The following is a 26,790-nucleotide window of genomic DNA, read 5'->3' as shown; positions in this document are numbered from 1 at the left end:
TCTTTTTGCTCCTAAATTACCGGTATTCACATTTACCTTCCTCTGTCTACAACCACTAGCTTTGCTGGGCTAATATGGATATGGGTCCAGCAGTTCACGAGTGTCTGTGTGCTATCACATACACACAGCTTCTAATCACATAAGAATAGCGGTAGGGTGTATATTTGGTAATATAAAATGAGCGAAAGTCTTCTGGCATGGCTTTCCATCTCCAACTTTCTGTCAACGTACCAACAATGTTAGGATACGTTAGGATCATACAGTGGAAAGTCACGAGGAATTGAGGTTGTCAAATCAGCTCGGCATCCGTCTCTGCCTCCCATTGAAAACAGTCAGGAAAAAATGGGACATGTTTTAGGCATGTACGGCGCAACATTCAGTACAAAGGGTCCAAATCTATTCCATGAGACTACTGCACGGTGGCTCTTCAATAACCACTATCTAAATAAAGGCTCATTCCAATGTCATCCATTTACGGTAAAAGACTCCTATTGTTGTGCCATTAAACCTAAGAACCCCCGTTTACTATTTTACTAAGCTAAATATGCCATTTAGGTAAAAAAATGCTGAGCACTAGGTATATTATGTGTATAAAACACTTTTTTGACTTGTCTGATAAGGGGGGGTCTGATGTGATTCTGGGGATGTTCCAGAATCACATCAGAATTTTGGCACGTTTTTGTCAGTCAAGTCAACTAATAGGTGACATAAACTTCTACTACACGGTCTAAAGATGCATCAGATTTATCATCCACTTTTAGCCATGGTGATAAATCTTGTGCACTTAAAACTGTCTGGTATAAGGTTACACTTTGTAAAAAATTGGAGGGGATTAGTTAATCTACCGCACCTTTTATTAAAGACAAAATATCAATAATAACCAGTAGTGAAGTATTTCCTATAAAAATTCCTGGGTAGCAGTTGCAGTATTTTTTTATGCTGATTCCCAGGTCAGATAAAACAGGGGCTGTACCCTAGAAGAGGGCACCTGGGAACTCTGCTCCGTTCGGGTAGATGAGACTTTGAGGACACGTAGAGTGCCATAAATCTGTCCAAAAGCTCAATTTTGTCTTTGTTTTTTCAACATGGGAAGAATATGCAAATCTGTCTCCCAAGATGTAAATAGGGAGACAGCGCCTCTGTTATGCTGCCCTCTATAGCAAGCACCCTGAACAACATGCCCGACTTCCCAGGCTGAGGCTCACTTAAACCAAATCAATTCTCTCTAGGCTTCGCTGATGAAGTCCAAAGAGACAGAAACGTTGCCGTCCATAGCTGAGAAATTGATTTGGTTATAACCCAGCATCATGCAGCAAAGGCTTCTGGGAGATCGGGCATGTTGTTCAGGGTGCTTGCTATAGAGGGCAGCATAACAGAGGCACTGTCTCCCTGTTTACATCTTGGGAGACAGATTTGCATATTCTTCCCATGTTACTTTGCAGTGGAGCAACTATGGCTGTATAAGTCTCCACACACCTGAGAAGGTGGTCTCTCCCTAAGGAGTGACATCATCCCCATAATTTGTTTTTTTCAAGTTATACAATGTTTAGACTTGCACATGAAACCCAAAGAAAAAGGAGACATAAAATAGACAAAATGTAATGACAATGTTAATAATAGAGGTAGCAAATAGAAATTCATACATATACAAAATGAATAAAAAGACAGCGGGCTAGCTAGATGGTTCCACGCCCAAAGACAAAAACCACAAAGGTACAGTTTGGGAATACACATCCAAAATAAATAAATAGATATCACGTGTATCGCCACTGGTGTCAACACAAAGCAAGGATCCACAAAAAAAAAAAAAATTATATTATATAAAACATGGAACAAAACTTACACTGCGTTAGCACCAGAAAATATTCTAAAAATGTGTTGAAGATTCAAAAACACATGGAAGTCCTATCATGTTCTTATACTGTGTCCCATCTTCATAGTAGCCCACATCAACAGATACTCCTATGACCATTTGCCTATGGCTATGACAGAGCACTACTTTGATTTTCTTTCTCCATTTTAATTAATATCTGATTAATTGGCGATTAAAGCTTGGTGTTTTATAGACTTATACATAAAGCAAAAAGAAGATCATGTGTCTGTCTAATATCTGAGTATAAATTGGACTGAAATAAGAATGCACAAAAGGATTTAGCAGCTTGTATGGATATTACACTCAGACTGTACACTCTGCGTTCATATATGCTGCTCTATGACATGTATATGTAAAGATAGGAAAGAAATGAGACCTCTAGAAGTACACATAAAATAATTACAACACTCCAGGTATTCATGTTCATGGTTTTTGTGTTGATGAATTTAGCACATTTAATAAAATATAATAAAAAAATTATTACAAAAGCTGCCGATCTGGTTATAGAAATATAACAGCAGCACTAATACATCCACGACTAAAAAATACATTTATTCTGGGGTTTGGCTTCTTTGGGTTATTTTTGGTTCCTGCTGTTTCTGTCCACGAGCACACTTTGCAATTTCTCCTTGACAAATAAAAAAATAAAAATAGAGGATAATTAATTCAGCTTGATATGTGTGTCTTGTAGTATCTACTGTTATGTTCTTAGTTTTATTTCACACATTACTGAGGCATAAAGTTAGTGTAGTCACCGGAGTTTTGCCTGTAGTTTCCATTCCCACCTATAATGTAAGCGTTTAGTAGTATTGTGAAATCTAGTGTTGCAGACATAGACCATATGTTAAAGTGAACCTTTCACCACCTGCAACAAGTCCAGCTCTTTACATCAATAGCTGCTGCTTTATGAATTCCAGCACAGCTGGATTTTTTTTTTCTCTAGCCCCATCCATTCCATGGTGTCTGATATGCTATTTAGGCTCTGTACTGTCAGGTGTGTGGTGTCAGGCAGTAGAAGAGATGGGGTGTGATAATGAGCTCTGACACTGGCTGCCTCTGATTGGTGCTCTGAATCACACCCCTTTATTGACACTGTCCTTCTGACATTACAGAGCTAAATAGCATACCAGGTAACAAAACTTCGCTTATTGCTCAGGAAGGGTGGGGGTAAGAGAAAATTCAAACTGCACAGAATGCAGTGGAGCCTATTAACAGATGCTAAGAACTTGGTGGTGTACGGTCCTGTCTAAGTAATCATCAATAGGTTATTTGTAAAGTAAGGAAGGATTTACACCATTGTTGGAGTCAGTTATGAAGGTGTCTGTTAAATAAAAAACAAAAAAAAACCCAGACACCTATCATAACAGACGGTAACTGATGGCTATCAGTTACCATTTGTTATAAGTCCGTTGCCCATAGACCTCAATGTTAAAAAAAATAAAGGACCCTTGCCATCTGTTTTTTCTAACTGATAGAAATCTCCTGCATTAGGATTTTTTTTGTCCGCTGGACTTGGGTGTAAACAGACACTAATGGACACAAGATAAAATACCATTGAAATTAATGGAAATTTGAACCGATTTGTGATGGTTCTGCTAGTGTCCATTGCTGAAATCTTGTAACGGACAATAGCTATGGACACTGCTGACGGTCACCAATGGTAGTGTGAACGCCCCCTAATCTATTATTCTAGATTCACATATGACAGTGTGGTGTAGTCTTTTTTTATTGGGGTTTACAGTCCTTAAAAATTGTGTGAAAATAATTTAAAGAGAATCTGTCACTATCTCTGAATGCATCCAAAGTCGTATGGAGGTATGTGGCGCTTTTATCTGTCAAATTCAACACAAAACTGATGCAAAAACAATTTTGTGGCGTTTTCCATCGAACATCATGTATGGAGCTTAGTCCCTTAAAAGAATTGTACAACTTTTCTGTGCATGAGGCATTAATATAAGTGACATACCTGTTCTTGGAGTTGACGTTGAAATCTTTGGCACACTGACTGTAGTTCTTCTATTGTCCTGTTCTTCAGTTTTAGCTGTGACCTGCTGTCTTCAAGGGCTGACAACAGTGACTCACACTTCTCACATTTCTGTAACTGCAAAAAATATACTGTATATTACAAGGGGTATTTGGTAATAACAAGTTACCCCTTATGCACACCATAGCAGGCAATCTGCTGAACGGTAGGTGTGTCTACTATACTGCTGTGGGGTGTATTATATGGTGGGCACCAAGCAGTCATTGATAGATTCAAAGATAAGACTGATTCAAGCAGATTACTTCTATAGAGACAGTGGCGTAACTACCGCCATAGCAGCAGAGGCAGCTGCCACAGAGCCTGGGACATTAGGGGCCTGGTGACAGCCTCTACCGCTGCTATCATTATACTCGGGGGTCTTTTCGGATCCCCGAGTATAATGATTGGCGGACCGGGAGAGGTAAGAAACATAAAAAACACTGTTACTTACCTCTCCACGATCCGTGCAGACTTCGGCCTAGTTGTCTGACGTCTCATGACCCCGGCGTGCGTCCTGGGTCATGTGACGTCTGACATCATTGAAGATCGACTACTTCGGAGGCCGACAGCGTAGGAGACGGGAGATAGGTGAGTAACAGAGGTTTTTTTATGTTTTTATCCCCCTGGGTCTCCAATTATTATACTCTGGGGTCTGAAAAGACCCCAGAGTATAATAATTGTTTATGGGTATCCACAGTGGGACATAATACTGTGTGCAGGGGACACTATTGGGGATAATACTGTGTGCAGGAGCCACTATGGGGGATCATATTGTGTGCAGGGGCCACTATGGGGGATAATACTGTGTGCAGGGGCCACTATGGGGCATAATACTGTGTGCAGGGGCCACTATGGGGGATAATACTGTGTACCGGGGCCACTATGGGTCATAATACTGTGTGCAGGGACTACTATGGGGTACAATACTGTGTGCAGGGGCCACTATGGGGGGTAATACTGTGTGCAGGGCCACTATGGGGGATAATACTGTGTGAAGGGGTCACTATGGGACATAATAGAGCGCACAGAAATGCGCAGGAGGGGTCGGTGTCGAGGTCTTCGGTGTCGGTTGGGGGGGGGGGGGCATGTCAAAAGTTCGCCACGGGGCCCCGCCATTCCTAGTTACACCACTGTATAGAGAACATGATCAATGCAGACAACCACAGATGCAATTGCCTGGTGATGAGTGGTTGTATGGAGGTGCATTAGGTGCAAAGAAAAATATATATTTTATAGGCGACATCACATGTTCGAGTGCTCTTATGACAGTAGAAAATTTTTTTAAAAACAAAAGAAATAATTGTTAAATGTTCAAAAAAAATCCCCCTTTAAAAATTGGTATTGCAGTGTGTAAAAGACTCAACTATTAAAACCTATTATTTATCATGTAATATGTAAAATGTGGAATTTAAAAAATGTCATTTGTTTTCCTCACCCCTTACCCTCCTGTGAGCGTCAAACGAAACATCACAGCAGCACAGGACGCAGGAAAAGGGGGCGATTCACTACCTGCAATATCATTGCAGGGGAGAGTGGAGAAGAGAGATGCATAATGGGAAAAGTAGTTCTATTGAATTTCAGTAAGCAGTGCCGGAGCACAGTCCAAGTACCCCCTGTGGTACGCCAACTTCAAGATGAGAACCTAGGCTATAACAATGAATTATGTAATGCAATTCCCACATCACATTACTGAAATACCCATAGTGAAAGTAATGGTAATCACAGGTGGAGATAGGGTAAGTCTCTTCAGCTGTCCTCGGAGCACATGAGCTTCTTCTGCTAATTTCTTCAGTTCCTTCTGAAGTTCTTCGATCTGTTTCTGATGTTCCCTATATGTGAAGACACACAAGACAGAAACAGGATTTCATTGCTTTATATAAAATACAAGGTATTTCCATAACCATAGAAATGAATAAACAGCTCTATACACGTGTACAGATGTGGCTACCCGAGGTTGGACTGGGATTGGAAGACTTCTTACCCCGTTCAGGAATTACATGTGGGTCCCACAGTTAGCCCATGTGCAAAATGTGGAAAGTTTTTATGCATATCATACAAGAACAGCCACACTTACCCAATACCAGATGATACATGGCTGTGCAGGGTGTTTTATTTGCATTTTGTACCTGTGCTTTTTCTATCATATACTGCAATGGGGCCCGCACAGCTATGTATCATCTGGTACTGGCTAAGTGGTGTGGCCTTTCTTCTGTGATATGTTTTTTGTATATGATCTTCTTTTTTAGTGTAATTTTTTTAAAGTTTTTATGAACTCTAGCAGGTACTGGCAATGTGGGCACAATGAGTACTGTTGTTGGCATAGATTGACATGTTCTCTTTAAGGCTCTAAAATGAAAGGTGATGTCACAAATTGAGGTCTGGTGTGCAGTGATGCCAAAAGAGTGTCAGCCCTATAAATTGTCAGGGCAATAGCTATCTGGCTGATGCCCAAGGAACTAAAATGATGACACCATGGCATCAATGTGAAGTCACTGTCTTGGAGTTTCAGAACTACTGGTAAGCTTCCTGTAGGGACAGTCAAGATGTCCCTGGTGGTGTAGCAGCATTGACATTGAGAGGCAAGATCAGAAGCTGCTAGATAGTCATGATGACTGCACTGAGTGGTAGGGGTGGGACATTCCAGTGGTGTCATGAATGGCAGATTTGACATCGAGGGGCCCTACATCACTGCCTTGATGATATAGAGATTTGTTAAACAGGTATGTGCACTTAGTAGCCCAGGAAGCCCTTGCCATGGAATTCAGATGTTCTCTCTGAAGGGTTTTTATGCTGATAATTCTCAGGATAGGTCACTAGTATAAGGTCAGTAGGCATCCGACATATGTCAGTCATTCCATTCAACTGTTTCACATGGCCTCTTGCCACCAGAAATATACAGAGTACAAAGCAGCAGGTCACTAGTATCAAAAACACCTTCAGGATTATAAAACACCTTTAGGGTGCATTCACACTGAGTAAACGCTAGCTTATTTTGTAGAGTAAAATTACACTTGTAAATTTTGCTATCCCATTGACTTCAATGATATTTTTTTACAAGTGTAAAAATACGGCTGTAAAAAATACGCCCGTAAAAATACGCCTGTAAAAATACGCCTGTAAAATGTCATTGAAGTCAATGGGATAGCAAAATTTACAAGTGTAATTTTACTTTACAAAATAAGCTAGCGTTTACTCAGTGTGAATGCACCCTTAGGGTGCATTCACACTGAGTAAACGCTAGCTTATTTTGTAAAGTAAAATTACACTTGTAAATTTTGCTATCCCATTGACTTCAATGACATTTTACAGGCGTATTTTTACAGGCGTATTTTTACAGGCGTATTTTTTACAGGCGTATTTTTACACTTGTAAAAAAATATCATTGAAGTCAATGGGATAGCAAAATTTACAAGTGTAATTTTACTCTACAAAATAAGCTAGCGTTTACTCAGTGTGAATGCACCCTAAGGGTGCATTCACACTACGTAACGCCGGGCGTGTATGAGAGCCGTACACGCCGGCATTACGGCAGACTGCCGAACACTTCCCATTCACTTCAATGGGAACGCTTGTAACAGCGGCGTTTACGAGCGCTCCCATTGAAGTGAATGGGAAGTGTTCGGCAGTCTGCCGTAATGCCGGCGTGTACGGCTCTCATACACGCCCGGCGTTACGTAGTGTGCGTGCACCCTTAGGGTGCATTCAGACTACGTAACGCCGGGCGTGTATGAGAGCCGTACACGCCGGCATTACGGCAGACTGCCGAACACTTCCCATTCACTTCAATGGGAGCGCTCGTAACAGCGGCGTTTACGAGCGCTCCCATTGAAGTGAATGGGAAGTGTTCGGCAGTCTGCCGTAATGCCGGCGTGTACGGCTCTCATACACGCCCAGCGTTACGTAGTCTGAATGCACCCTTAGGCTAAGGCCCCACAGGCTGTATCCACAGCACTAAAGCGCTGCAGGAAGAACCGCTGCGTGAACGCATTGCGTTTCTTTCCGCAGCGCTTTTAAAAGAAAGTTCACAGAGTTTTCCTCTGCGGACTTTCTCTTAACATTATATCTACGGGAAAGCTGTCGGCGTTTCCGTAGATATAATTGACATGCTGCAATCTTTTCCGCAAAGTGGGGATGGGATTCGCATGAATCCCATCCACTTTGCCTGTACTGTACAACGCCGCGATTTTTCCCGCAGTGTCTCCACTGCGGCAAAATCGCTGCGTTTCCGGTCTTAAGGGTCTGTAGATTGTATTGATGCTATGTGTGATGTCACTTTCTGGCAAAGTAACTGTTTGGTCATGTTGGGGATGGGGTGGTTGGTCAATGACGTGGGTTGGTGGGTCTCATGTAGAGTGCTAGTGCACGCAATTCCATTATAAGTAGTGGTGACTGCATAATATCCAGCGTTTGTGACTTTGGATGATGTGTCTCCACGAGGTGATGTCACAATTTTGGCCATGGAAGGCAGTGACATTTTCAAAAGGCGCAAGGCAGGCTGCCAAACAAGGGTGGCTCAAACGGAAACTTTTAAGGCCACATGATAGATGATGACATCACAGGGACTGTTAGTGATGTCATTCAATATAAAAATAAATATAAAAATAAACCAGTGGTTTTGTGAGAGGTGGCTAAACCAGCGTGAACACATTTGCCGTGGCAATTCAAGCTGGACACTGCATCCATGCTAAAAACAGAAGCCATAGTACCCGTGTTCTAAGTCTGCTGTGTATTCACTCTGAACAAAGGCGTTTTTCCATAAAGATTTGGTCAAATGTCCCCAGAAGTTATCCCCTTAAATGGCAATTGCAAAAGCAGTGGCCAAGATGGTTTGTTTTGTGTGTATTGTGTATGCACCTTTACTGCTACGTAAGTGTAAAATCAATACTTAAAATTTGAGGTGTCAAATACATTTCTTAAACTATACCATGATTTTTCCTTGAAAAGCTCTGAGATCTGCTGCTTCAGTTTATTAATCCTATCATCCCTGATGTTCACTTCAGTTTGGCTTTGCTCCCGGAGTGATGCCAGCATCTCTTCATACTTTATAAGGAAAGAAACGTGGCAGGTTAAGTCTTACAGTAATTTTAAGGCGTTCTCCAAGACTGAATAATAATGACCTATCCTTATGTCATCAATAGGAGATCGTTGGGGTTCAACACCTGGCACCCCCACAGATGAGTTGTTTGGAGTACACATCAATAACAAGTCTCAAAGATCCCCTTAAATGGCTTCCATAAAAGTGGCGGAACTAATTCTATGCCCATACCTTATCCTGCAGGTCTCGGTTGACTTTTTCATAATGTTGGATTCTTTCCTCTAATAGCTGCTCCTTCTCTTCCACTATCCTCTGGCTTCTCTCCAGCATCTGTCTGGTACTTCTATGGTCATTGACTTCATGCTCTATATCCCTAGTAAACTGCAGAGTCTGCAAACAAAGAATAGGACCTTATGTATAAAAACTAGTATGGACCAAAAAGTGGAGTAGTTGCCCTTGGCAAACAGATTCAATATTATAGAAAAAAATGGCAAAGTGAAAAAAGGCGGTGCTATGGGCAAATTCTAGATTCTTACAAGGTTTGTCCTCTTTTTGCTATAGAATGACATCAGAGGCTGTTTATTAACTTCAGTTCTTATCTTTGCCCTCAAGGGGTCACTGGTGCTACAACTCCAGCTGTAAGTCAGCTGCATGTCCATAGGTGCTCCAAGGTAGCGGCTGTGTCCTCTAGTCCACTGAACACATCCCTCACCGCTGCAGATACAGAATATTCATAGCTGATCCGAGATAGAGACTCCATACTTGTCACAGGTACAGAAGAGGTCACAGACGCCATCTTGAATCACCTATGGATGTATTGTTTACACTGGTACCCATATGGAGGAAGGGGCTTCTGGACGTGGGCCAAGGTAAGTCCTGAAGTAAATACTTAGCTTCCCTTGCCACAGTCAAGTTGTTCATTTAATACAGACCCTGGTCTCAGATTTTATCACCCGCTGAGTAAGTTGCATCATTCAGCAAGGGGGAAAAGCAATGCATTCTGACAACGAGCTGCAATACAGGCAATGAACAGGTTTGTTAAATAAATGCAAAGTATACATATGTCAGACGTCAGCCCCACTCCACCATATGCCTTAGCCCTGTACAAGACAATCTAATGTATAGTGAAAAATGCAGCCATTCACTTTATTCATCCTCCCATTGGTCACCCAGGCTGGTCATGTGATTGGTGGACTGACCTGCTGGTTCACACACACTGACAATGTACAGTGAAGCCTCATGCACATGACCACGTGTGCAGGCTGATGGGAGGGGGGTTAGATTTTGTAGAGGAATGCGCTCAGATGACATTTGAGTGCCTTCTGCTCTCCACTGACAGCAAAGGGGTGTTCTTTTCCATTTAGATGTCACAGCGCAGGACAAGACCAGTTCTATAATCATCAGAATGGAACGGAGCATCGGAAAGGCCCTAGTCTATGAGACACAATGTTATGCTCTCGTAAAATTACATAGAAATCAGGTACTTCCAGCTTATGTGGAACAAACAGGTCAGTCTGCCAAACATAACCAGCCAGGCCAACTGTTCAGTGGCTGAATGATTTTGTACTACAGGGCAATAATAGATTTTGCTGGATTGGGGCTTTAAAAAGTCTTTCATTACTGAAACCTCTTTTAAACCACTTCTATGCTGTTGTGGGGCCAGTAATAACATTGTGAACACACCAAAGAGCAATCTTGCTGCAAAGAAATTTAACTTATTCCATACTAGCAATACCCGCAACTTCGTCCGCGGCACCCTCACTCCCTGCGCGATCCACCTCCAGTGCACCCACGGGCCCACCCTCCTCAACATATCTGGCCCCTTTCCCCCCACAGGTGCTCCCACACCCATGTCCTTCCCCCGCCGTGGCGCACCCACCACCGCCGCCACTCCTGGCCGTGCGCCTCCACAGCCTCCCTCTGCGGCGCGCAACAACGACCCCCACTGGTTCAAGACACAGAAACACCCCCGCCAGTGCCCCCCTACGACAGTGTCCTTGCGGGCCCACCTCTGAACCCCTGATCCAAGGCCATCCCCCCCTGTGAACCCCCAACCCCCCCTTCCTCTCCCTAACTCCCAACCCCCCTTCCCCCCCGAACCCCCTCCCTCCCCCGCAACTGTACGCACCCTCAAAGCCCCCAACCCCTGCAGCCAACAACCAGTACTTGGAACCTGTTACAGGGCGTCTCGGTCCTGCGACATGGAAGCACAGGATGCGCCTCATTTGCAGGGCAGGCCTGGGGCGAACAGCACCTGGCCCGCTGTAGTTACCGAAGAGGTGAGGCCGAGCGACGTGTGGAGCGGCCGGAACATCAGGTGGCATGGTAGGTCCTTTCTGCAGCATGTGTACCTCCGGATGGCAAGTTCGCGGGCAGGTGCGGCTGTCTGACGAATGTGTTGTTGCGTGGCACCGCTCCGGAGCTGCAAGCAGCCGCCATCTTTTCCGGCATGGACTTGGGCGCTTGTGCCGCCCACACTATGCCACCAACGTATCGGTCTGCTTGGCTTCCCCTGCAGCCCGCCCCCAGACTACAGCCACCCAATAGGAGCTCCGCTGAAAGACCTGCGATGACGTAATCTCAGGTCCTGCAGCGGAGCCGGAGACAACTTTTGCCGGTCGCGGCCAGGATTCCGCTGGAGTGTGGGACCTAAAATGTAGCCTATGTTTCCTTCCTGCTGAATATGTAGGTATGTGTGAAATCTCAACTAAATCCGTTCAGCCGTTTGGCTGTGAATGAGGAACAAACATTCACATTTATAATATTAGTAGGATTTATAATATTAGTAGGATTAGTAGGATAATATTAGTAGGATAGGATAGGATAGGATGAAAATGAGCTGTTTGGTGCAGTCAGGGCAAGGCTTTCTCACACTGAATGGGTTACTCCTAATAAGTGCATAGAGCAGGGTTTCTGAAATTATCCGGCTGATGAATGAGTCAAGCTGTGCATGGTTAATGTAAGCTCCAAATGTCATAATGCCATATTTATTGATTTACAGTAAAAAATAATGGTTTGGGCCACATTTAGCCTATCACTAGGGAGCGCTTCATAAAGAAAATCAATACTGGCTGACGATAGTACTGAATCATCAGACCAGACTGTTACTCGGCACTTTCTTCTAACTCTCGGAAAGCATCTATTCATATCTTTTGCATTAAATTGCAAATAAAATCTGACCCCAGACACCAACTACACATTTTGGAATTTCTTTAAAAAATATAGGTAGATAGACCAAACAGCATAGTTAGGTATTTAGACTGTAAATGAATGAGGAGCATGAAGACCTGAAACTAATGCACATACAGGTCCAAGATTATACAAAGCATGGAATGCGTCATAGATGTTAAGAACCTCTGCCACAGATCCCATAATATACCATGCTGCTCTTTATTTTCCACTTAAAGATACTTCGATACTATGATGGAAAACAGACAAAGCCCATAATACGTCACTGGGCTTGAATGATATTTTTCTTTTCCTATGACGAAACATGAAAACTAAATTTCTAAAGCAGAATTTCTAAATCGCTGTTCACCAGATTCTTTGGCAGGGCTGATGGGTAGGACACAGAGATACTGCTCGCCTATTCTAGTGATCAGTAGGAGCCCCAATTTATCAGTCCCCCAGTCTAACATATTGTGGGTAGGTGATAATTTTTAACGAATGAATACTCTTTTACCAAAAAAATATTGACTAAATTTAGACTTTTCACAAAAACAGGTTGAGAGGTGTCTATCCTATTGTCAGCTTAAATTTGGTTGAGGACTGTAATTTCTTATGAAAACAATATTCAACCAATTCAATATGATATTGTGATGCTAGCAAAAACCAAGAATAAAAGCTGTAATTCACAACATAACCACTGGGTGGTCACACATGAACACTAAGAGGGTTGGCATCTTATCCCTGAATATCAAGATATCACATTGTTTTGTTTCGCTGGTCCTCTGTTGACATACAAATCTGGACATCTCCAGATATGAGCAAAGATAAAGAAGAACATATCTGTACAGTATAACCAAACAACATAAAAAAGAATATATGTATGCCACTATACCTTGGTCTCAATGCTTTTATTTAACTCTTTAACCAGATCCTCTTTTTCTTTAACAGATGATTTCAGCAAGAAAATTTCCTTTTCTAAAGCTTCTATTTTTATAAGGAACAAATTTTCCTCATTGGAGGATACCTAGGGCAAGAAAAACAGTAATGGACTTCAGAGTATATTACCAAATTAGTATCTATTGGCTACATAAAAAATAATGAAGTTGATGTGGATGAAAAGGGTTTATTATCAGATGTGCCCCCTTTATAAACAGAAGGGCACTGCTTCAAGCAATGCTGTGTTACCAGTAAAAGTGCTTATCTCCCCATCCATTGCGAGATGTGATTGAATTAGAGATAGACCCAGCCGCTTAATAATTCAGGCACACTCTCCTGTGCCAGTACTGAAAACTATTCAGTCTGGGATATAAACTTATCGTATATACTCGAGTATAAGCTGACCCGAATATAAGCCGAGGCCCCTAATTTTACCACAAAAAACTGGGAAAACTTATTGACTTGAGTATAAGCCGGGGGGGGGGGGGGGGGAGGGGAATGTAGCAGCTACTGGAAAATTTCAAAAATTAAAATGGTCGTAGTTTTTGGGTGCAGTTGGATGCTGGAAAAGGGGAGGGGGTGTTTTGGTTGTCTGTCTGCCCCTTCCCTGAGCTTGAGGACTGTTTTTTCTTCCCCCACTTGGAATTCAGTCTGGCTGAATATAGGGTATCTGCAATGCTCCTATTAACCCCTTCCCGACAGAACAGGAGCACTGCAGATCCCCTATATTCAGTAGACTGGGCACTGTCAGACACAGGGATACCTAATGTGTATGTGTTTCACAGTAAGTTTCTACTTTTGTATGTATTCTAGGGAAAGGAGGGATTTAGAACTTTTATTTTTTTTTAATCGAGTTTTACGTTCAGAATGAGCAGAGCGTATACTCTGTGTGAAGGCTCCCTTAGACGAGTAAAAAACATAATCAAATAAAGCTTCCGCCATGCTTATTACATTGGAGCTAATGCAGACAAATACCCAACAGAGAGGGCTCCTTCTGCATCTGTCTTTTAAACTTCACTCCTCTCATCCTGCAGTAGGTGAGAGCAATGGACATTATATAATGGTACTGTGAACCAACCCTAAAAGGTCATTGATATCAGATTGATTGGGGTGCAGCAGCTGTTCTCCGAAGCTGATTGAACAGAAAGCAGACAGCTCCATTCTCTGTGTAGTGGCTGAATCAAGTGACTGCAGTTTAGCTCTAATTTAAAGAGGACCTTTCACCATATCCGGGCACAGGCAGTGTTATATACTGCCAGAAAGCTGACAGTGCGCTGAATTCAGCGCACTGTCGGCTTTCCCGATCTGTGCCCGGTGTGAAGAGCTTATGGCCCGGTACCGTAGCTCTTCTATGGTCAGAAGGGCGTTTCTGACCATTAGCCAGAGACGTCCTTCTGCCTCGCGGCGCCAATCGCGCTGTACTGTGGAGCGGGGAGGAACGCCCCCTCCCTCTGCTCACACAGCTTGTCCATAGACGAGCATTATCAGGAGAGGGAGGGGGCGTTCCTCCCCGCTCCACAGCACAGCGCGATTGGCGCCGCGAGGCAGAAGGACGTCTCTGGCTAATGGTCAGAAACGCCCTTCTGACCATAGAAGAGCTACAGTACCGGGCCGTAAGCTCTTCACACCGGGCACAGATCGGGAAAGCCGACAGTGCGCTGAATTCAGCGCACTGTCAGCTTTCTGGCAGTATATAACACTGCCTGTGCCCGGATATGGTGAAAGGTCCTCTTTAAGTGAAAGAGAGCTTAGCTGCAGTAACTTGGTCTGGCCACTATACAGAGAATGGAGCTGTCTGCTTCCCATTTCATTCTCTGTACTGCTGATAGATAGGGATGCCAGATGGTGGACCGCCAGCAATTTGATATTGATGGCTTATCTTTATGCTAAGTCATCAATATTTTAGTTGTCTTTTAACCCCCTTTAGGATACATTAGAGCTAAGCTGTTAGGGGTAAGAAACAGAGGAGGTTAGTGCAGTAGATTATGTAGTGTAAGATATGATAACGAAGCTAAATATTTTGGATAATTCATGATTGAGCAAGCAACAGATTGGAGAAATGTTTTGCGTTAAGCCTGGTTCACATCTGCGTTCAGTATTCCGTTCGGGGAGTCTGCTTGGGGACCCCCCCGAACGGAATACCGAATGCATTGACAAGCAATGAAAGCACACAGACCCCATAGACTATAATGGGGTCCGTGTGTTTTACACCACAAGTCATGTAGAGAGGAAAGTAATTCATGAAGTACTTTTCTCTCCGCATGTTCCATGCGGACACCACACGGAAAACACATGGACACCATTATAGTCTATGGGGTCCAAGTGCTTTCATAAGCTCACTGTCTGTCAATGCGTTGGAGAAATGTTTTGCGTTAGAGGCAGCGGAAGGTGGTAATGCTTTGCATATGCTTCCTACTTTAAAGAGTAGAATCTAGTATTATCAATAATGTCCACAGAGAAGGAGACCCTGAAGACTCTGGATTTACTGTATGGGAAACTAGCAAGAATTCATGGAATGCTGGGTAGATTGGTAAAGTACAGACCCCTCTTGTCAACAAGATATGCATGGCCTTCCAGCTTAGGAGCTTGGCTATAATCACGTATATACACTTGTAGACAGCATGGCTATAAAAGAACATAAGGGAAGCTCTCACCTGAACTGCTTTGTGGACAACAGTCTTCCCAGGTTTCCCAGCTTTAACAATGGTGGGAAAGCTTTTGGTTGTCTTAGGGACTGGCACGCTACTCACTGATCTGACATCTTGAATACCCAAGCCAATGCCTTCAATGCCAGAAAAATTCTCTGATTTCCTTGTTCTGCTTGTGTATGATGCTTGGCTGAAGGGTGGAATTACAGGCCCCAGTTCTGAGAATACATTTGCAGTCACTCGGGAATCCCTTTTCTTCCTGTCTGTCATTGCTGTACAGTAGAGATCCGGTAATGCTGCAAGGCCTGTCACATTTGTAGGCGGTATAGGTTGTCTGGATGAGATGATTGTTTACTACTTGAGGGCAATAACTTTCTCTCTGGAAAAACAGAATAAAGCTCCTCAAGCACTCTGAATAGCTAGCATTTAATTCACATTATCAGTTATTCTTAGGGTAAGTTATCGATATCAGATTGTTGGTGGCCCAAATCCCGACACCTCCACAATCAGCTGTTTGAGTAGGCCATCGCACCCTTGTGAGCATTGCATCCATTTTATTATTTCCAGCTATGTATGGTATTACAGCTTTGTTTCATAGACTTGAGCCCTGCGGCCACTTTCATCTAAAGAGATTTCTGGGATTTTACAGTCAGCTGATACCGAAAGCTACTGGAGTCTACTCACAATATCAGCTGATTGGTGGAAGTGCCAGATGTTGAACCCAACTGATCTAATATTGCTCACAAATCTTAAGTATAGCTTATCAATATTAAAAGCCTGGAAAACCCATTTGAGGCTATGGCCCCACCGTGGCGGAGACTCATTGTGTTTTTTTTCCCATGACGCTTTTTGCAGCAAAAACAGATTTTCTGCTTCAATTATATCTATAGGGAAACCGCCGACGTTTCCATTGGTATAACTGACATGCTGTGATTAAAAAAACACAATGTTTTGGAAATTGCAGCATTTCTGCTGCACATACTATATTTTTCTACAATGTCTTGATGGTATTTGATAGAATCCCGTCCACTTTGCATGGACTGTAAGATGCCACGATTTTTACTGTGGCGTTTATACCATGTAGGACCCTGAGCTAAGGCCAAGGTCATATGCATTGGTTTGCAGTACAATGTCCAAGTGTAGTCTCCTGTGTGAATAGCCCAGGTTTCAACCATTGCTGTGTACTCAAAACCTGCAGTGCAAGGCACTTCGTACTGTGGATTTTTCTCTGCACAGTGTGGATAGGACTTGTACAGTACTTTGCAGTGAGTTAACTGCTAGTGATTCTACCATAGCAAACCTACTGAAACTTAAAGGTTTTCCTATATTAGCAAGATATCACTTATTCACAGAATAGGAAATATGTTGCAGTTTGAAGGGAGGTGTTTTTCTCACCAAATGCTAAACTTAGGCAGCCCAGTAGTTGGTGTGAAAAACACTAGAGATGAGCGAGTACTGTTCGGATCAGCCGATCTGAACAGCACGCTCGCGTAGAAATGAATGGACGTAGCCGGCACGCGGGGGGTTAAGCGGCCGACCGCCGTCAAAGCGGAAGTACCAGGTGCATCCATTCATTTCTATGGAGCGTGCTGTTCGGATCGGCTGATCCGAACAGTACTCGCTCATCTCTAAAAAACACCCCTTGCCCCAGGCGATGAGCAGCCCCACTAAAATGGAGAGCAATAAAAACCCTGTTCTCATGATCGATCCCCACCGATCTGCTAGTTATCCCATATCCTGAAGACAGGTAAAGTATTGCTAAGATGGGAAAAGCCCTTTACGCTAAGGCTGGGTTCACACTACCGATGCTCTCTGTATGCGGCCTCTGCATCTGGAAACCATTCTTTTATTTTTCACGGACACAAAATCCTACATGCAGAACTTTGTGTGTGTGCAAAAAAAAACACTTTCCCCGCAGAGAGGCTGCATACGGACACCAGCGGTCACCTTTAAAATCCCATTCAAACAAATGGGTTTTAAAACTGACCGCCGGCAAGCCGTCCCCTGTCTGGTTTCCCCGGGGTTTACGACGGAAACTCTGGGGCGGACAGCAGGGGTAGTGTGAACGTCAATTAAGACCCTATGTAGCAGACCACAGCTAAAAAAGTGCTGCAGGAAAAATTGTAAAAGTATTGCGGTTTTTCACCCAGCACTTTCCACAGAAAGTCTGCAGAGGTTTCCTTTGCGGACTTTCTGTTCCCGTTATACCTATAGGGAAACCGCCAGCTTTTCTGTAGTTATAATTGACATGCTGTGGTTTCCGCATGGAAACCCGGCCTTAGGTTGAGGCCACACACTGTGGAAAAGCTGCATTGTTGCTGATTTTGATGCATTTGTTCCGCCGTAGTCAGAAGTGCAGATAGCAGAAGTGATAAATAGCACGGCTTACTGTAGATTTCCCATTCTAGCAACAAATACGCAGCTTTTCTGCAAAGTGTGGACCATAGCAGTCACTTTATACAACGCCTGATAACAAAGAACAATAGACAGCGCACAGTAAAGCGAGAAGCCATGGACTTTAGGTGCAGCGTCCCTTTAAATTGCCACAAGGTGACCATAGCTCCCATATAGAGTAAGTACAAGTCCCTGATAAGACCCCCCACCACGTCCTCCCACGTATACCAGCCTCTGAGGTCCTGGGTGTGCCCTGGATAGAGCAGATATAGTCTCTCCCCTGCTCCGGTTGCTAGGACACCAGAGGACGCTGTACGATAGCCGCTGCACTGCGGCAAGGCAACCACGCGCCGTGCAACCAAACAGGCTGAGTGACGTCACGATATGTTCCATAATATGTCAACACTCCTTGAAACATTCTTCAATGTCGGCCTTTGGCATCGGCCGCATCCTTGCATTCTTATTGGTCAATACGTCTGACTTCCTACAGTCTGATTGGCCGGCTGCCTAGCAGGTGTGGTACAGCATGGTAGGTTGTTGCAAGAAAATCTGTATCACCGGCTCTTGGTTGTCTCCCGGTGCAGGAGTGCACGGATAGTCTGCAGGTGGTCACTGACTAGAGCGCGAGGTAAGTTACCAGTGTGGGCAGGACAGTACTGTGTGATACCATATCTGCTGTCCATGGACTTCTAGTGTAATAATGGTCATATAGGGTCACACCTGGTACATACAGCTCTCATATTAGTGATGCAGACAAAGCCATCCTATATCTTATACAGACACTCCCGGTATTCGCACCTTCTGTGCGAGTCATTGAAAATTGGCTGAATTGAGGTAGCATGGTATCTATTGTATACTGAGATGCTCATAGAATGCAGGAAACAAAGAGTTAATTTCATGCATATTTCCATGCCTGTTTTGCATGTAAGTTTGTTCTAAACATTTTTTAGCAGGTTTTGTTCAAATATCACTCAATGTATTGCAAAGGGTTAAATCCACAAAAAATAGTCAAAGGTCAATTTATGTGCAGACAATTTCCACAACATTTGGGCTCCAAAGTCAAGAATGGCTGCAAAAGAAATGGAAATATATAGAAAGTACTTGTAGTAAGCCATGGGGCCAGCGGTCTTAGGGGGCCCGGTGGGTCCTTGCTGCTTTCTTTCTTCTTCTTCTTTTTTTTATAGGCCGTAACCTGCTTGAGTTAGGCCCTATTTACCTACCGATCCTGCTCACGCCTACCTTCACTTCTGCCCTCTAGGGGGCTCCATAATTAATCACTTATACAAGATCAAGAGGGGCCTAGATAAGAGTATCATAGGTTGCGGAATCTAGAAATTTTTGGTACATGATGTTTTGGGGATCCAGGGACCTATTCCAAATGTCATATTTGAATTTGGGAAGCTATTATTTCCTCCAATGGGGCATTTGGTGTCAGCATGGTGGTTTTTGTTTGCGTTTGCTTTCCTCTGGATGAACATGATAGGTTGGACTTGTATCTCTATGCAACCTTGTCTACTGTGTTACTGTTATGGACCTTGTCACACCCTATTAAAATCAGTGTGATTTTTTGGACTCCATTGGCTCCTTTCTGCATTCCCAACTAACAGAAAAATGGAAAGCTATTGGTGTGAATCTACTTTGACTGATTTTAAGCCCTAGAATATGTTCTATCTTTTATCAGTTTAAAGCAGGGATCCTCAAACTGCGGCCCGCTGAGGACATTTTTCTGGCCCGCCGCATGTGGCCTGCAGCAATCACTGCTTTCAGTTATATGTGCAAGTGTACATACAGCTGAAAGCAGTCAGTGGGCCTACACTGACTACAGAGTGTGACTTCTGCCCCGACGCAGACGCAATGATCTAAGTCAGTAGCTCCTGCAGTCAGAGGGAGGAGGAGGACGCCCAGAGGTTATTTATGGGTAAGTATAATAGTGAAGGGGGGCGTACGGCGGAGCATATAATACTGTGTGGGGGGACGTACTGAAGAGCATATAATACTGTGTGGAGATGGTGTACTGAGGAGCATATAATTCAGTGTGGGGGGTGTACTGAGGAGCATATAATACTGTGTGGAGGGGGCGTACTGAGGAGCATATAATACAGTGTGGGGGGTGTACTCAGTGGTGTAACTAGGAATGGCGGGGCCCCGTGGCAAATTTTTTACATGCCCCCCCCCCCCCCCCCCGACTGACACCAGCAACCTCGACTGAACTTTCCTACGCGTTCCTGCGCACTCTATTATGTCCCATAGTGGCCCCTGCACACAGCGTTATCCCCCATAGTGGCCCCTGTAAACAGTATTATCCCCAATAGTGGCCCCTGCACTGTGGACACCCATAAACAATTATTATACTCTGGGGTCTTTTCAGACCCCAGAGTATAATAATCGGAGACCCGGGGGAATAAAAACATTAAAAAAAACCTACTGTTTCTTACCTGTCCCCCGACTCCTACGCTGTCGGCCTCCGCTGCCGTCCTTCTTCAATGACGTCGGACGTCACATGACCCGGGACGCAGGCCGGGTTCATGTGACGTCAGACAACTAGGAAGGAGGCCTGGCCAGGATCGTGGAGAGGTAAGTAACAGTGTTTTTTGTGTTTCTTACCTCTCCCGGTCCGCCAATCATTATACTCGGGGGGGGGGGGGGGGGGGGTCCGAAAAGACCCCCGAGTATAATGATAGCAGCGGTAGTGGCTGTCACTGGGTCCCTAATGTACCGGGCCCTGTGGCAGCTGCCTCTGCTGCTATGGCGGTAGTTACACCACTAGGTGTACTGAAGAACATATAATTCAGTGTGGAGGGGCGTACTCAGGAGCATATAATTCTTTGTGTGTGGGGGGACGTACTGAAGAGCATATAATACTGTGTGGAGGGGGCGTACTGAGGAGCATATAATTCTTTGTGTGTGGGTGTGTGTGCTGAGGAGCATATAATACTGTGTGGAGGGGCGTATTGAGGAGCATATAAAACAGTGTGGAGATGGTGTACTGAGGAGCATATAATACTGTGTGGGGGAACGTACTGAAGAGCATATAATACTGTGTGGGGGAACGTACTGAAGAGCATGTAATACTGTGTGGGGGGATGTACTGAAGAGCATATAATACTGTGGGGGGGGGGGACGTACTGAAGAGCATATAATACTGTGTGGGGGGACGTACTGAAGAGCATATAATACTGTGTGGAGATGGTGTACTGAGGAGCATATAATTCAGTGTGGGGGGTGTACTGAGGAGCATATAATACTGTGTGGAGGGACGTACTGAGGAGCAAATAATACAGTGTGGAGGTGGCGTACTGAGGAACATATAATACAATGTGATGGTGGCGTACTGAGGAGCATATAATACTGTGGGGGTTTGCTGTGTAGCGTACAATGTAAAAAAAAAAAAAAATTAAATCTATATTTTGGCCATCCAATAGTCTGAAGGACAGTGAACTGGCCCCCTGTTTAAAAAGTTTGAGGACCCCTACTTTAATGTATTGTCAGCTTAGTGGCTTCCATCCTGTGTAAGTGCCCATGTTAAAAAGCAAAAACAAAACATATATAACACATGCTATAGTGTTATTATCCGGATGCAGCTGTATAAAATGTCTCAGATTTCTTTTCCTTCTCTGCAAGATTTCACTTGAAATGAGACTTTTGTAGCTTCTGTCGGTTGAATGGGGCTCTATGGGTACATTTATTATATGCGCTGATAGCTTTCCTGGTGTATACAGCAAAGTAGAAACATGGTGTGTATTATAGCTGGTACGCAGTATAAATGGGGCTTTGCATGTAGAGAATCTGTAAATAATAGTCTGTGTGTGTATTCACCTTTACAGTTTCAGTGGCTATTGGACGAACGGTTTTGTGAGAGATAGGGGGATAGTAATGACACTGCAGATCAGGCCACATATCCAGTATACAGCTACTGTGTGGTATGTACACTGCTAGAATTACAACCAAATGAGATTATAACACATGAATAATATATCTTTATTTAGATGCTCTCACGTTTATTTCAGCTTTTGAGCGCTGATTTATTCCATGCAGCATCCTTGTCCTACCACAAGCTTTTTGATTGATCTTCTCTGCTATGGCAGTCACCATATGGGATAAATCAGTTTATATTTTTCTAGTCTAGGCATTTTGTGATAGAGATGCCTAGCAGGTTTTTTTTTATGTATCATAACATAGGGAAGGTGATTTACATTTTCAGTTTCATATTTTTTTAAAATATGTTTTTAGAAATTTTAATTTTTTTTTACCTTTTTTAAAGCCTGTGATCAGATACCTCTGATCATAGGCACTGCCGCCCGGTCTCTTGATTTGTGAAACAGTAAAGGCTCCGCGGCTGTGGCGACCGCTCAGCGCTACATTCCAGAATAGGAACAAAAAAATTAAAGACACTGCTGTGCTTGTGACACACACCAACGATGTCCAGTGTTCTTGCACTTCCAGCATGCTGCAATAACGTCTGATGGAATCGGTAATGGAGACTCCTAGCAGAACCTCCATACTGATGTGAGCCTAGCCTTAGACACACACAGACCAGAAAACTTAAAAACTAAAAGCACATTGGGGGAAATTTGCTAACACATCTTTGTCAGCTTTCTGGTGTAGTTGTAGCACACGGTGGCTCAGTGGTTAGTACTATAGCCTTGCAGTGCTGGAGTCTTGGGTTCAAATCCTGCCAAGAACAACATCTGCAAGGAGTTTGTATGTTCTCCCTGTGTTTGCATGGGTTTCCTCTAGGTACCCGGTTTCCTCCCACACGTGGACCCAGGGGTACTGGAGCATCTTAATAATTATGACCCAGCTCACGCCAACTCAGGATTTGATTAAAACTGGCATATAATAAATAACACACACACACCCCTCAAATATGTGCAAGCATTTAACTAGAAAAATGCTTCACTTGTGTTTCATACTTTCAACAGGAGTATATGTTTGCCATTTGGAGAAGAAATAACAAAAGAAACTAACCCCCCCACCCTCCATTTTCTCCAAACGTGGCACTGTGCATTATGGACAAATATCTTCTCCTTGGTCTTGTCTGTCTAAAGGACATTATTCTAGAAGTCTTGTGGTTTGTTCAGCCGCAATGTGTACCAGTACATTTCCATGCACTGGATAAGCTTTATTACTAATGTATAAACCGTTCCCCTGGAGACCTGATTATTACCTTTGCAGGGCGCAGCCTGGTGTCGGAAGTCTGTGTATGCTGCATTCCCTCCTTGCACTTCATCTCTCTATGATGCCACAGACTTCGTCCTACATCATTTGCAAGTCTACAGAGTAGAGCGTAGTCTACAGAGTAGACCGAGAGTCATTGAGGCAACAGGGGAGGTAGATGAGCGTGACTTTTATCCTCCCTTCTGTGCTCTGCAAAAGTAATAATCTGAACTCTGGAGAGACCTGTTATATATTGGTAATCAAGCCTATCCAGTACAAAGAATGCTCTAATAAGATTTTCAGAAATGTAGGTTTGTGATACCGAGTCATGAGAAAAATAAAGAGCACCCTCTTGACCTTTATGATCTTTTTGTATCAGGACATACAGGTAATAATAAAAATTTAAAATTTTTTTTTAAAAAAAGTCTTAAAATTAAGCAAATACATCCTCAGATGAACAATGTAGGAATAGGAATCAAGGCGAGCTGGGACAGAGATGCCTTAGGAAAAGCCATAGAGCTAAATTCACATCTACGTTGGAGACTCTGATGCAGAGTCAGAAACTTCTGATGAAAAAAATAAGACCCTACACGGACCCCCATATAGTCAATTTGCTGTCGTCAGTCATTAGACAGATTGTATAAGTTTTTCTGCCGACCAAAAAACAATGGAGCAGATGTCAATAGGCCGTACCCGTAATTTCTACTGTACTCACACAAGCAATACGGTATTTTGGTACAATTTTCTCTGTCTTTTCTCCAAGTGGTTTCAGTAAAAAAAAAAATTGAAATATATTTCTAAAGTTAGAAATCGAGAGCAGGCAAATACTGGATTTCTTGTGGTCTATTCCTTTAAAATTAAAGTTTTACTTTTTTCACCCTGGTCCAAGACTGGTGTTTTCTACGCCAATGTTAATAAAGGCCCCAACTGGCCCAGGACATTACTGATGAAGAGGCTCCGAACTGGATGGAGAATTCTATTATAACTCACAGCAGAAGAAATGGGGGGGTTACCGTATTTTCCGGACTATAAGGCGCACATAAAAACCTACGATTTCCTCAGAAATCGTAAGTGCGGCTTATAGTCCGGTGCGCCTTATATATGGATGGAAGCGGCGGCAAAGTCTGCGTGCCGCTTCCATACATACATAAAAGGCACCGTAAGGGTGCATTCACACTACCGAACGCCGGCGTGTATCACAGCCGTACACGCCGGCGTTACAGCAGGGCTGCCGGACACTTCCTATTCATTTCTATGGGAGCCGGCATGCGAGCGCTCCCCATAGAAATGAATGGACAGACACTTCCCATTCATTTCTATGGGAGCCGGCATGCGAGCGCTCCCCATAGAAATGAATGGAAAAAAGCAGTCCATTCATTTCTATGGGGAGCGCTCGCATGCCGGCTCCCAAAGAAATGAATGGGAAGTGTCCGGCAGCCCTGCTGTCACGCCGGCCTGAAACAGAACGTGAAACTTACCGAGCGGTGCAGGGCGGGCGGGCATTCAGGCCTCCTCTTCCTCCGATGTCCTGACCACTTCCTCCGGCGCTCGCGAACTAATGGCCTGGGCGCATGCGCAATATCATAATGCTTCTACGGCTACTGTGCATGCGCCCAGGCCATTCTCAGCGAGCGGCGGAGGAGGAGGACGGAACATCGGAGGAAGAGGAGGCCTGAATGCCCGCCCACCCTGCACTGCTCGGTAAGTTTCACATTCTGTTTCAGGCTTTTATTTTAAAACCGGGGGGGGGGTAGTTTAATCTAACTTTTACGGTTGGGCTCTATCAGCATGATTTTGCTGATAGAGCCCCTCCTCGCCTGCCGAGCGCTTCCAATAGAAGTGGCTGGCACGCGGGGGGTTAAGCGGCCGCTTGCAAAGTCTGCCTGCCGCCGCTTTCAATAACATATAATGCGCACCGGACTGCGGCTTATAGTCCGGTGCGCCTTATATATGAACCGAGACGGACTATAAGGCGCTCATGGGCAATGCGGCTTATAGTCCAGTGCGCCTTATAGTCCGTAAAATACGGTAAATATATGTTATGCCATAGTGTACCTGGACTGCCTTGCTCCCTGTTCTGCCAACATTCGCATAGTGGAGCGAGCGAAATACAGATCACAATATCATAACTCTGGTGAAGATGGATTGATAAATGTCCCCCATTTTTTGTGTTCATGTAATATATCAGTAGATACAGCATGATGTTCACCTGCTTGGGACTGAGCTGCAATACCAGGCACATCCATGGATAGATATGCAGCTATTTCTGGAGAAATAAAAACACTCTTTTCTGTTACTAGCTAGCTGCTTTAGGCCAAGGCCCCAAGTAGCAGGCCGCAGCAAAAAAGTGGTGCGGGGAAAAAACATGGTGGCAACGCATTGTGGTTTTTCCCGCAGAGCTTTTCATAGAAAGTCTGCAGAGATTTCCATTATTCCATTATACTTTTATAGGGAAACCAACCATAATTTCTGTAGGTATAATTGACATGCTTCGTTTTCCGCATTTCCAAAGGAAGTATTTTTATTCAGGGACTGTAAAACGCAATAGTTTTTGCCACAGCATTTACGTCACGTGGGGCCCTGGCCTAAGACCATGGTCACATGCAGTGGTTTCCAGCACAATGTCCATTCGCTAGAATCCCATCCCCCTAGCAGTGACTTGTACAACAATGCATTTTTTTTTCCGTTTAGGCCATATGGGGCCCTGGCCTCAGGGTAGTTTTACACGTGGCTTTTTTGTTTTGCAGTTTTTGATGCAGTGTTTTGAGTCAGAGTCAAAAGTAAGTCCAGCAATATTATATGGATTGTCCAGGAATTACAAATCTCCAGTAAAGGTTTGGGGAAGGTATATGTCACCGGTGACATCTCGTGTCTTTTCCTGAGACCACTGATTGGTGAGTATGGGTTTTATTATTTATTTGTCACCTCTCCCAGCCTCTTTCCAGAGACCTGTAATGCCTGGACAACCACTTTAAGGATACATTTAAAGAGGACCTTTCATGTCCTCGGGCACATGTGATTTTATATACCGCTAGAAAGCCGACAGTGCACTGAATTCAGCGCGCTGTCGGTTTTCCCATTATATGCCCTGGGTGAAGAGATATCGTTGCCATTACCGATAGCTCTTCACTGTCAGAAGGGAGTTCCTGAAATTTACCGCCCAGCCATGATGCTAAGCTGTGAGGAATACCTTCCCCCTCCTGACAATACTTGTCCATAGACTAATACTGGAGGGGCATTCCTCACCGTTCAGCGTCATGGCTGGGTGGTGAGAAACACCCCCTCTGACAGTAGAGCTACGAACACTACTTGAGGAGGCGCGTTCCCAGCTAGACTGTCAGGAACGCTCTTCTGACAGTGAAGAACTATCGGTAATGGCACCAATATCACTTGCCCCAGGGCACCGAATGGGAAATCCAACAGTGCGCTGAATTCAGAGCACTGTTGGCTTTCTAGCGATATATAAAACCACATATGTCCGAAGACCTGAAACTACAGCATTTTCACAAGGAAAGATATCCTGCTTCTTATTCAAGAACACGTGCTATTTTTTTTT

The 26,790-nt window shown here is 44.0% G+C and overlaps 2 protein-coding genes and 1 long non-coding RNA gene across 3 annotated transcripts in view; 1 reads left to right on the top strand and 2 right to left on the bottom strand.

The window, feature by feature from the left end:
* Positions 1-2,427: 2,427 nt before the first annotated feature.
* Positions 2,428-5,725, bottom strand: LOC142196606 (uncharacterized). Its single transcript, XR_012715267.1, has 3 exons — positions 5,620-5,725; positions 3,840-3,974; positions 2,428-2,501 (listed from the first exon to the last, which is right to left on the bottom strand). It is a non-coding gene; the product is annotated as an uncharacterized LOC142196606 (long non-coding RNA).
* A 3,049-nt stretch (positions 5,726-8,774) lies between these two features.
* On the bottom strand, positions 8,775-18,421 carry LOC142198475 (uncharacterized). The gene is made up of 5 exons (XM_075269511.1): positions 18,287-18,421; positions 15,690-15,955; positions 12,992-13,123; positions 9,163-9,321; positions 8,775-8,936 (listed from the first exon to the last, which is right to left on the bottom strand). Exons 2-5 carry the CDS (start codon positions 15,951-15,953, stop codon positions 8,775-8,777), a joined length of 717 nt encoding a protein of 238 aa, XP_075125612.1. The 5' UTR covers positions 15,954-15,955; positions 18,287-18,421.
* A 221-nt stretch (positions 18,422-18,642) lies between these two features.
* SANBR (SANT and BTB domain regulator of CSR) overlaps positions 18,643-26,790 on the top strand; it is a 45,006-nt gene continuing 36,858 nt past the window's right edge. Inside the window, exon 1 of the mRNA XM_075267578.1 lies at positions 18,643-18,705. The gene's annotated coding sequence lies outside the window, so the exon portion shown is untranslated. The remainder of the gene's footprint in view (positions 18,706-26,790) is intronic.

The sequence above is a fragment of the Leptodactylus fuscus genome, chromosome 3, assembly GCF_031893055.1.
Source record: "Leptodactylus fuscus isolate aLepFus1 chromosome 3, aLepFus1.hap2, whole genome shotgun sequence".
NCBI lineage: Eukaryota > Metazoa > Chordata > Amphibia > Anura > Leptodactylidae > Leptodactylus > Leptodactylus fuscus.
The sequence above is the reverse complement of the archived record's forward strand: the minus strand, read 5'-3'. Positions and strand labels throughout refer to the sequence as shown.